This window comes from Mastacembelus armatus, chromosome 2 (assembly GCF_900324485.2).
Source record: "Mastacembelus armatus chromosome 2, fMasArm1.2, whole genome shotgun sequence".
NCBI lineage: Eukaryota > Metazoa > Chordata > Actinopteri > Synbranchiformes > Mastacembelidae > Mastacembelus > Mastacembelus armatus.
Genome location: NC_046634.1, coordinates 5,212,020 through 5,224,271, shown reverse-complemented (window position 1 = coordinate 5,224,271; position 12,252 = coordinate 5,212,020). Strand labels below are relative to the sequence as shown.

The 12,252-nt window shown below is 42.5% G+C and overlaps 1 protein-coding gene across 3 annotated transcripts in view; it reads left to right on the top strand.

Moving 5' to 3' along the window:
* The first annotated feature begins 756 nt into the window (after positions 1–756).
* LOC113127502 (prospero homeobox protein 1-like) overlaps positions 757–12,252 on the top strand; it is a 31,458-nt gene continuing 19,962 nt past the window's right edge. The window contains exons 1-5 of one of the 3 annotated variants that reach the window (XR_003295434.1): positions 757–891; positions 3,605–4,015; positions 4,318–4,941; positions 5,345–6,597; positions 10,453–10,560. Coding sequence is in view for 2 of the 3 variants with exons in the window: in XM_026302170.1 (XP_026157955.1) it covers positions 3,665–4,015; positions 4,318–4,941; positions 5,345–6,583; positions 10,453–10,560 (2,322 nt within the window). In the remaining variant the exon portion in view is untranslated. Of the gene's footprint in view, positions 892–3,052; positions 3,078–3,604; positions 4,016–4,317; positions 4,942–5,344; positions 6,598–10,452; positions 10,561–12,252 lie in introns of those variants that run through there. The other 2 variants (XM_026302170.1, XM_026302171.1) reach the window with 2 other exon arrangements.

Here is a 12,252-nt window from a genome sequence, read left to right as displayed (position 1 = left end):
GAAAAGCGTACAAACAATGACATCGGTCGCTGAATGTGGCTGACACTTTAAAGTTATTTTTATTGAATGACAAGTCGGGAAGTAAAGCACAAATGTTAAATTTGTCGCTTTCTCGTGCTTTTCTATTACAAACTTGGCGTCTATGGCGTCACTCACCAGTTAAAAAAGAACAATAAAACAAAAAAACATTCTAATTATTAAATTATAATGTAAAAGACAACTGATGACCTTAGTGTCTGGTGTAAATTAAATTATAAAATCACTGTTCAAATATTTTTGCAGTTTCTCCACAAATGAGAAAGGTTGGTGAATCTGGCTTTCGGTTTACCCTCCGCAGCCTCCTCTGCTCCTCTCTCTTCCCTCTCCCTCTCTGTTCTGGCTCTGTGCTGTTTTCGAGCAGCTCTTTATAAATAAAATCCAACGTCCCCAGTCCCTCTTCCTTATTGGTCAGGTGGAGCCGTTACCTCACTCCGAGGCCAGTGACGCAGCGTCTTCACGTATCCTTCATGTGCGTCTCTTCTTGTTTCTTACTGAGAGTCTTGCAGTCGGTCGCGGGGAGAAACGGGATTCGCGACAAGCGGAGAGTGCTGGACTGAGTGGGTGCGCTCGATACTAAACACTTCCCATCCCGGGGGGAGAGCGGCGCGTAAAAGCAGGCAGTGTCTCGGTCGCTCTCTCTCTCTCTCTCTCTCCCTCATAGCTTTCTCTGTGAGCTTCTCCCCCTCTCTCCCTCCCGCACACACACTTATGCTCGCGCGCACGCACACTCCGTATACGTCTCCACTTTGCCGTAGTAAATTACGGCATTGATCTCAACGGCGAGCGTGGATCCGTCTCTTGTGCTCGCCCTTTCTTCGACGGACCGACTTGGAGAAAGACTAGAGAAGGGAAGTAAGTAGAAACATCATTTATTATAGTTATTATTGTCACTGATGGACTCATAAGTATTGTAAGCTCCGTGTTTATGCGCATGTGTGTGATTTATGTGATCGCATCATGTTGACACATCATGGTCAGACAGTTTAGTTGAATTTTGGAGTATTTTCCGAAACAATTTGACTTCATGCGCGTCTGTCTCACGGGCTGCTTGTGACTTCTGCCGGCAGTATGAGCGAGGCAGCGTGGACTAGAGGCACCGACACAAGTTTCTTTATAAAAAAATGAAAACGATGTTTCGTTCACTGGTTGCTTCCGTGCTTTACTTTGGACGTGGACATGGTAAAGTTCACTTTGCTTGGATTTACGCACCTGCCGTTGCTTTTGGATTTTGTGGTGGTGTTTATCGACTGGCGATTGACAAGTAATTCTACATAGAGATGAGCTTTATTATCATTTTGTTTATATCTAAACAATAAACTCCACAGTGGACGCCTTCAAAATTAAATATTAGTTTTACTGATTCTTATTTGAGTAATCTGGCATTTCCAGAGATTACTGCTCTGTTCCAACCAAGTGGACATGTCTCTTTGCTCTGGCCAACCTCAAAGCCACTTTAAGAAAACTTTGAAATCTCCGTAGCAAAAAGCGTAAACGGCTTGCGGAGATGGAAATGTCTTCAGCCTGTGCCAGTAAGCTTCTCCTTTCGAGGCAGAACTGCCACTGTCTTGTCATCGTCGTGGACTAATTGTTTGTGAGTGTGATGAGCGTGACAAACATCTGTCTATATTTGCCGTCCATAATACCGTGCTTGAGTTTTCAGTCAGTCTCTGGTCAGCGGTGCTGTGCGCTCAGAGCGCACGCTGAGGACGATCCACTTTACACTTCAAGCTTCTCTCGTTTTTATTGCCTCATATTGACAAGTTCACAAGCTTTTTTGTGGTTCCTGGTGGATACTCAGAAGCAAATCAAATGTGTCTAAATTATGACCTCCATCTGTTACAAAACAACTTATTTCCTGAAATCGTTTTCACCCAATTTTCATATTTCTTAAAAAGCAGACATATTTATATAGGCTGAGGGTAAAAATTTAGATAAAGCCTTCATGTACCAACATAGGTAAATTGAGTTATTTGACAAGGTAAGTCTGATCAACAAAGAAATTAATGAAGCTATGAGACCGGAAAGGCTTGCCATCCTTTAAAATGGTAATGTGTCATTTACAGTTATTCACCAGTTACTTCTCATTTCAGTTCTCATTTGCAGAGTAAGTTATTCCTGCCCCTCAATTCCAGATTAAAACCAAGTGTTTTGATACAGAAACCCCACACACACTCTCACATCTCCTTTCAGTCCTCACCTTTCACAGAAGCTCATCTGAGCAAAAGGATTTCTGTTGAAACACGTCTACAATAACCTAAAGTTCATGCACATATGGTGCGACAGTGGTAGTTCTGAGTTTAACTTAGTTTTTTTGTAAGAATACTGTCAATGTGCCTGGAAGAGACTTTTTCACGTCCTGTTGCTTTTTTTTTTCACCAAAGCAGCCAGGAAACATTTGCTGTTTTTACACTGACAGACACTCACGTTGACCTAAGACACACATTTCAGAATAACCAAATTTTCAAGCTCTTTGGACCCTTCAAATCTAAACACTATATCTGTGTCCCAGAGCTCTGCCCAGAGTAACGCTGAGGAACCAGTAATACATACAGAAGGCAATGTGTCTACGCATACATGGACTGTGCTGTGTGTATCTGGGTCAGTATCAGACACTGTGCTGAGTGTTTTTCTGTCTGTTGTGCTACAGAGGCAGGACATTTAACATTTTAACGCTCACATGATCTGTTGTAATGCAGGACCAACTGTAATTAGTGACATTTTTTATCCTTTTACTTGATCCTGAAATCGCCCACAAAACAGATGCAGATGCACGTTAAACGATGCATGTTAGAATATGTATGCACGTGTGTAAGCAACTACTAAACTGCACCATTCACCTGTCAAAAAATATCCATGGCTAATTTTTTTGAGCCACTTTTTATGTTTTTAAATATTTTTGTCTGAAATCCCTCTGAAAATAACAAAGCCTGTTGATTCTTCACAGCTCCTCATAAGATGCAGAAATCAAGGTTACCCCTCAAGGGAAGAGGAGGAAATGGGAAATTATTTTGGTTATTACAGGCAGGTGTTACTTCTCTGTGGGTATATCACCTTGAACTATTTTTAAAAAAATCATTTTTTGTCAAAGCGGTTCCCCTGGCTGCTGGTCAAGAAATGTGTCGTGTAATTTCTTGTGTTTTGCTAAATGTGCGGTTGATAAAAGTGTTTTCTGTCAAAAGTTTGAGCTGTTTAGAAAATTTTTTTTTTTTTTTTACTTCTTCTTTTTGTCAAGAGTTACATTACCTTATGGCTGTGGGGTACACTTATTAAAAGCCAACGCTAAACACCAATTACCTAATTTAAATTATATATACATATATAACAATTTTAGTAACATATCTCATAATTCAAAATATTTTTACAACTTTTCTTTTCTCACTGATCATGTTTTTTAATTTTGAAGTGATTAAAAGTAGAAATGAATTTCAGTGATTGGGTTTCTGGACCTAAAAATGAAAGTAACTTCATTCTTTTGTTATGTTCTGCACATTTTTGGCAAATAAAGATTTAATGTCAGTAAAAAATATCTAAATAAATCATGGTCTTTTTGCTTGCTGTTGAATAGGTAACTCCTCTTGTGTGTTCGTGAGGACCCTTGGTCATGTCCATTTAGCTGCCCTGCGTGATGCCTGATCATGACAGCACCACCCTCCTAACTAGACAGACCAAGCGCCGACGTGTTGACATAGGGGTTAAAAGGGCCGTGGGTAGTGCAATATTCACTCGTGCCAGGGAGACCCTCCTCGACAGCATGAACCAATCGCATGGGTCCGATCAGGACAGGGACTGTTCGCTGGTCAGCCACGGCCACGGGAGTACCAACGGTGATGGAGAGAAATCTAATGTTTTGAGGAAGTTGTTGAAAAGAGCCAACTCGTACGAAGATGCCATAATGCCTTTCCCTGGTGCTACAATCATCTCTCAGCTACTGAAGAATAATATGGGAAAGAATGGAGGCAGTGACTCAGGCTTCCAGGTATATACACACACACACAGACACACACAGACACACACAAACACACACACACACACACACACACACACACACACATACACAGAGAAACACAAACGCAGGTAGTGGTGAAATATTAAGTCAATCAAATTAACTGATTTCATTTCTAATAATCAGTTAATGGTTTTAGTAAGCATTTATATTAGTCACTATTTCAATCAGGCAAACAAAAAGCATGCCATCAAATAGTCCTCAATCCGTATGTCTTCATCCATCAAATTCATTTCACATTGTTTACTAATGGAAATTTCTGTTTTCAATTTCAGGGGAGTGGAGCTTTGTCCAGTGGAGGCTCAGAGATCCAGGCAGAGGACGCCTGCAGCAACTCCCCCCTTGACAGCCCATCTGACTGCCTCTCTCCTGGGCCTTCTCTTCCCCCTCCACCTTCCTCATCTTCTTTTGGGCGGCCACCACCTCCTTCAAGCCACAATTCCCATGCTCCCTCTCAGTCCCTCTCACTCTCCTCCTTTGACTTAGACAGGCTATCAGATGAGCACCTCCGTGCCAAACGTGCCCGTGTAGAAAACATCATCCGTGGCATGAGTCACTCACCATTGGTCCGGCCCAGCGCTGGTGACCACAACCAAGAAAGCACCCATGAGAATGAGAACAGCAGCAACAGCAGTAACGACCACCGAGGAGACAGCAACAGCCACAGTCTCAACCACAACCACAACCACAACCACAGCCGGAACGACTGTCCATCTTCCCTCCTGAGCTCCCCAAGTTCACGGGGCAGGGTGGTCGGTGTTGGTGAAGTTTACAGGGAAAACAAGAGAAAGCAGCGCCTGCCACAACAGCAGCACAGCTTCACTCAGCTTGTGTGTTCCAGGCAGGAGCAGAGACAGGAGGAGAGGAGGCAGCTCAAACTGCAACTGGAGGACATGCAGGTTGGTAGCAATGGCATTAAGAGTAAAACTTTCATGGACACTTGCAGCTCAAGTGCGCCACAAACATCAGGTGCCTCTTCTTTTAATTTTCCAATTTAAAATGGGAGTAGATGACAGCTAATACATTAGCATTTATATAGGACTACAAAACCACAAAGACATCTCAGGGCCTAAGAGACCAACTTTTTCCATTGGAGAATTAACATTATATCCTATCACTTTGATTATTGAGTTTAGCATTTTGATGTCATAGATACACAAGAAAAATAGCACAGTACAGCAGAGCCACAAGGATGCAGATATACTGTACCATTTTCAATATCTAAATTAGATTTATGGTAACTAGTGACCTGCAGGATCACAAGATACCCTTCTTTACCAATCTCTACCTTCTGTTGTTCAGAAACAGCTGCGTCAACTCCAGGAGAAGTTCTACCAGATTTATGACTCTGAGACAGAAGAAGAAGAAGAGAACGCCGAGAGCGGAGAGACTGACCGAGGTGGAGAAAGAGAGGAGGACGGCAACTTGTCAGAAGACAGTATACGCTCAGATGGCTTAGAAGAGAGACACAGAGACAGAGGGCGGCATAGCCATGATGACCTATCTGAGTTGGATCCAGGTTTGTTTCTGGACCGGGCCCGAGCCCTCCTTCGAGAACAGGCCCTGATAGATGGAGAAATGGATGAAGATGTGGATGGAAGGGAGGAGGAGGAGAGGAATGGAGAAAGCGTGATGAAGAGGAGAGGGGGAGCAGCAGGAGGAGGGGCAGGGGGAGGAAGGCAGTTAGCAGAGACACTGAAGCAGGAGCTGAACTGTGCCGTGTCACAGGTTGTCGACACTGTCGTCAAGGGCTTCTCCTCACCTAAGCAGGCCCTCAGTCACCACCATGGCTGCCACAGCAGCACACCAGCTGCACCATCCTCTTCCTCCAACTCATCCTCTTCCTGTCCTCCACCTTTCGGCCCCCTCCCCTCCCTTACCCCAGACTCACGCTTTGGTGGTGGCGCCCTGCCCCTCAGTCTGAATGGCGATGGCAGTCCCACCCCTAATTACCACTCCTCCAACCAGAGGCTGCACTGCTTCAGCGATGTAATTGTGCCAAGTCCACTGGACTCATTTGGTGGTTTGAGTGGCAGACTGAGCGGTGTGCCAACGCCCAATGACCAAACAGAGGCACTGCCACTGGTCGTGCGTAAGAATGGAGGAAGTGGAGGGGAGAATACTAACCCTTCTCTTCCTCCTCCTCCTCCTCCTCACCATCCCTCACTCCACCCCTCTCCTCTCACAGCTTCACTCGGGTTTAGCCCTCCATCGTTTCGCCATCCATTCCCTCTTCCCCTCATGGGCTACCCTTTTCAGAACCCCCTGGGGTCACATGGGGGTGGAGCCAGCTACCCTCCAGGGCCCAAGGACCACCACCGATCCTCTCCTGATTCTATAGACATGACTCGGGAAACTGTCAGCCTCAGAACCAAGATGGCATCCTTCGGAGGGGGCCATCTCAGTCACCACCACCACCACCACCACAGGCAGAGTTCACCAAGCCAGCATGGGCCAGAGGGTCTGTCCCTGTCCCTCATCAAGTCTGAGTGTGGGGACCTCCAAGACATGGCCGACATATCGCCCTACTCAGGCAGCACTGTATCCTTGTTAATGTAAGCTTTTGGGGCTATCTGTGTGAGTGACCGTGTATGGTTTCTTAGATTAACAAGTACTTTGTGAGTGGTTTGCAGCATCATATAGAGAACAAATTATAGTATTTAAATCTTTGTTTGTGCTAAGTATAATTGGCAGTATGATTTCTGTGCTGAGAAGTCTTTTAGGCAGGCGGGAATAGACAGAAAATCTTTAATATCAATTCATCTGCATTAATTGGTTGCTGGTCTAAACCTCCTGTTTTCGTACTGAGTGGGGAAGATGAAACGGGGTGCGCTGGGTCTTGTAATAGGAGGAGGATAAAACAGGTCGCACACTGCTCTCTCAAGCTCTTTTAAGTCTGTGCAGCAGGTTGTGGTGTTTAAAGGTGCTGAGAAAGGCTAGTCAGCTCCCTCTTCAACACACACACTCTGTTCCCACCGTCTGAGACACTCTTGTGCTGTTAGGGTCTCTTTCATCACAAAGACTTTGTACATAAACGCTCAAAGCAAATCATATTTCACTGTGTCTGCATGCTTGTGTGGGTGGGTGTGGGGTAATACCTTGTACATAGGAGCTCAAAGCTAATCATATTTCAAAGAGCATGGGATAGGAACAGGTGAATGCTTGGCCCTATTGATAGAAGCTTTCTAAATGTGTGTGTTTCAGGGTTTATGTGTGTGGGCACACGTGAGGAGAAGTGTAATATCCAAAATGTACACACTGGTTTCCTCTTTACAGTTTTTAGCAAGTTGTCTCCCTCCCTCTTGTTGTCAGTCACTCCTACTCGCTTTCATTTGTTGGCCTTCGCTCTCAGTTGCTGAGCAGCTGTGTGGTTTGGCTCCTTTCACACTGCACACACACAGACACACACTCTTTCAGGCTTTTGCGTGCAGACAGGTGTTTGCAGGTAGCCGTTTATCTTTTCGTTCCTAACCTTTCATATGGAGAGGGCTTCTCCTGGCCAGTACGCGTGCACGCACTTTAACTGCATACAGACAGGTGCATGTGCACACAGGCAAGCACGTTTGAAGAACAAAGTGAAAAGAAAAATAAGACTTTGAACCTGACAAATAGGAACTCCTTACAGCTGGGATGAGGATTTGATCACAGTGTCATCTTCAAAGCCAATTTAGATGTTGCTTTAATTAAAAAAAAATAATATTTGACACATCTCTTGATCCTGCTCAGCTGTTTCATTCCAAAATGCTTTTGCATTCATTTAGAAGAAAAAAAAATCTTTGAAAATGGACATTAGTATTTCAAAGATACTGACCACCCTTCAACACTTCCTTTTTATTTTGTAGGGTCTTTTTTTTTTTGATGTTTTTTCTCTACACCGATAATAATTATAACTAAATCCACTATGTCACGGTATCTTTATCATGACATAAATTATTGTTACAGTGTTTGGTGTAAATGCAAATACAGATTGCAGTTATGAAGATATGAAGACCCAATGATTTTCTCCATTTTATACCATTGGAAATCTGATCTTTTCAGCTGCTGCACGGGGAAACTGAGAAAATGTAAAAAAGTCAGATTTATCTGGAATTCCATATTTTCTAAACTAGATAGTTTATGACAAGCCAGTCAACAGATTAACCAAAAAAAAAGCTGTATGCTGCCTTAATTCGTTTACATTGAAGTGTTTTTTCCTTGATCTGAGCCATCCTTTTAAAAAAATAGACATTCCTGCCTTTTCTTTTCACTCTAACTTTGTTTATACTCTTGTTTATTATCGTTCTCTGCCTCTAGTATAAGAAGAATATTCTTATGTTGATTTAAATATTTGGGTTAAAATGGTGATGGCACTGTCGGTAGATATGAAGCTTTAAGAAAGCCTGGCAGCTAGGTTAAGGTGTTTTGCATCAATCGTAGTTCATCTCAAACACGCACACACTGTCTCACTCAGGTCTGTGTATCTTTAATCCTTTGTACGGAGCTGAGCAGATGTCCCCCATTCACTTATGAATTTATCCCTCCTCCCTCTCTTTTCCTCCCATTCCCCCCCAACCAGCACCCCATTCACACACAAATACACACACACCTGGCAGCAAGTTCAAGTTACAACTGATAGTGTGCCTTGAAAAAAACAGACACTCACAGATCCATTCACAGATGTGCATCAGGATGAACATACACACACACACCAATAGGGAAGGAGGAGGAAGAGGAGTGCAAGAAGAAGAACCTCGCCAGTGGCATGGTTTATTCACTGACTCACTTTATCTGCTATTACAAACATGCGCACGAACACTTAATTCATAATGATACCGCTTCACACTGTTTACTCTGAGTCATGTTTAGGTGGTTTAGTGTGCTTTAGTTTGTGTCCATGTGCTTTAGTGGGAATGTGTTGACAGAAAACAAGGGAGACAAAACGGAACATAATGTATTATCTGGGATAGTGACAGGTTGGTATGAATGTTAACTAGGTGATGGTGTTGTTTTCCAGTGACCAGACATATCTGCTGCTAAATGAATACTGGATGACAGTAAGACTCACTTCAGTTATTGATGCGAAGCAAACTGTGTTATTGTACCATTTGCATTTGTAACAAATAAGCAGGTTCATGTTTGTGTAGTAGTAGTAAACATATGCCACAGCTTTATAGTTGTATCTCAGTTCAACCTATATTTTGTGAATTTTGATAATAAGGGTCACTGGAAAATCACACACTAGTCCCTCCAGCTAATTAGCGCAGTTGGACCTTCTGGCTGCTTGTAACATAGCTCCTTGTTTCTGACTAGAAAGTAATTTAATTTGACCATTAAATAAATTATGAAGAAAGAATAACTACAATTTCTAAGCTCTCTTTCATTTCTTGTCCTGAAGTTGCTGCTTCTGTCCTTTTCTTAACACTTTATTCACGTCTTTCCCTCCCCTTTTTCCAATTACAGATATTGCCCTTTCTCTGTCCCCCTTTTCAGCCATATAGGGTCCCTTGGGTTTCTCTCTCTCTCTCTCTCTCTTTCTCTTTGTGTGTGTGTGTGTGTGTGTGTGTGTGTGTTTGTCTGTGTGCTAATTGACCTTGCAGGGGGTTCCATTGATTGCCTCATCTTCTCTGATAGATTATAGGGCTGTTAATGTGGTGGGGAAATGGCAGTGTGGCGGGGCACAGCTGTTGCCACACACATAAATATACTTAGTATCCCTGCAACCAGGACCTCCACAATCATTTTTTTCCTCATTGCGACAGTGGGATAGGCACCAGTTCTGTCAGGAGTCAGTGAGATGCAGGAGTGAATGTGGGATGTGCTAGTAAGTGCTCATGTTTGCTTTACTAGAGAACTGTGAACCTCTGTGACCCTCCTGACCTTTACTGATCATGTCACTCCTTCCTGTGAATAAGAAAAATCCAGCTCCATCTCTGGCACTGAAAACTGTGAGGTCACGGTTTCACTCTCACATTTGCACTGACTTCTCATAGTTGCTTTTAAGTAATGATTTAGAAATAATTACTAGAAGGGGACATATTTATTATAGTTCTCTGTCCATCTTTCTCGTCATTTTATTTAACTGATTTTTGATATATTAAGAGAGCTGGACATGGTTTTCATAATGACACCCCAATTCCTCCAATAGAAGCTGCTCACTGAGGAGCATATGCATTGAAAACGTTTGTCAGACTGGCTACAGGTCATAGGGTCCTTCCTGGTATGTCTGGTTGCGAGCACGCCTGTTTAAGACTTTGAATCCTGCTCCAAATATCACTTAGACTGATGGTACAATTGAAACTGACAATAATTTGCACTGACAGAAAACAGAACATTTCTAAGAGATTGACATTGACTTGTAAAACTCTGCTCTATCTGTCAAATTGTTTTACTCAAACAATTGCTCTCTGGATCTTTAACATGTTGTTATTCAGATTCAGGAGGGCCTATCTCCCAACCACTTGAAGAAAGCCAAGCTGATGTTCTTCTACACCCGTTATCCTTCCTCCAATATGCTCAAAATGTACTTCTCCGACGTCAAGGTAAGAGCTTGCCCTCTTCTTTTGTTCTTTCCACTGTTTCTCTTCCACTTCTTCTCTTTTATGAACCTCTTATCACTGTTCTCCCTAATTCTGCTTTTCTGTTTCATGCCCGGTCATATTCAAGTCTCTGTTCTGTGTCTTTTTTCATCTGACTTTACTCGTCTTTTTGTTTTCACCCTGAATTCAAAGTATTCATTTCTCCGGAGACCGGAGGAGATAAAGAGGGTTTAAAACAATGAAAGACAGCTTAAACTTGATAAACTCTGTTCAGCCACACACACACACACACACACACACACACACACACACACACACTGAACTGAAAATCAGCAAATGAATGAATACAAAATGTTTTAGAGTGCAAAAATGTGAAAATGAATTAGAAAAAGTCACCTTTGTCTGCGCTGATTTTTATCCATTTTCTTACTTGATAACATAAAACTACTTTGGTTTACAGGACAAACTTATTTAATCGTGCCAGGGCATGTTAAGAGGAAGATCTGGGTTTAAGATTTTGCTCGAGTTGATCATGGATATTTAAAAGCTGATAAAAGTAAGGTCTTGTTAGGGTTGTGATTAGGATTGAACCAGGTTCAAAGTGCATGTACTGAATATAACTGTAAGGAAAGTGGAGAAACTGACTGGAGTAAATGAGCTATATGAGAAGCCCCACAGTCACAATCAGACCAAGCATGGACAAGAAATGGGAATTCAATAGTATCTTTAGAATCAGACGTAAAAAAAATTTGCATGTGTTTTTCAGTGACAGATGGGGCAAATGAACTGTTATACACATTTGTTGAAGTATGTGAATTTCAGATTTGGTTGCAGTTTAGGTTTTCTTGTTCCTAACTGTTTTTTGCTCATTCCCCTCCTCAACAATGTTTTGCAATTTCTTTTGCTTTTAGTTTCCAGATATTTATTCACTTTGGTTTTTTATTCTGTACTCTGTATTTGTATGTGTGTGTGTGTGTGTGTGTGTGTGTGTGTGTGTGTGTGTGTGTGTGTGTGTGTGTGTGTGTGTGTGTGTGTGTGTGTGTGTGTGTGTGTGTGTGAAAGAGAGAGAGAGAGAGAGAGAGAGCAAGAGAGACCCTAATACGCAGATGGGTGCTCCAGTCTGTCATGTCTTTGTAGCATAATTAGAGTTTCTGGCCTTAATCGGCCCAGGGTTGCAAAGGGGGGGTGATAACGCCCACTTTCCGTCTCAAACACATACTGTAACCCCCACCTTTCACGCAACACACACACCCACACATACACAGGGATTTCACTCTCACTAATGTAAATGAGAAATGTAGCTTTACTTTACATAAAGAAATAAAACAAACTCTGAACATTTATTTGACAGATGGCAAGACGCACATGTAGAAAGGAACGGAACAGAAAAGGGAAAGAAGGCAAATGAAAAAATATTAAGAAAAACTAAGCAGGGTGAATGACAAGACATAGAAAAACAGTTAAAAGGAAAAAGATGTTTGCGTGTTGTGTTTTGACAAAATGACAGTGGGAACGCAGGGTGGGGACGAACAACAAATAAAAGGGATGACAACAGAACAACAGCTTTAACACAAAGGCGCTGATTGTTTAGTGTTTACAAGCTGCTATGTGTTTTGCAAAATAGCATACAGCTCCTCGATGGATTCAGGACGCTGTATTCAAATGAGCAACCACACACACACACACACACACACA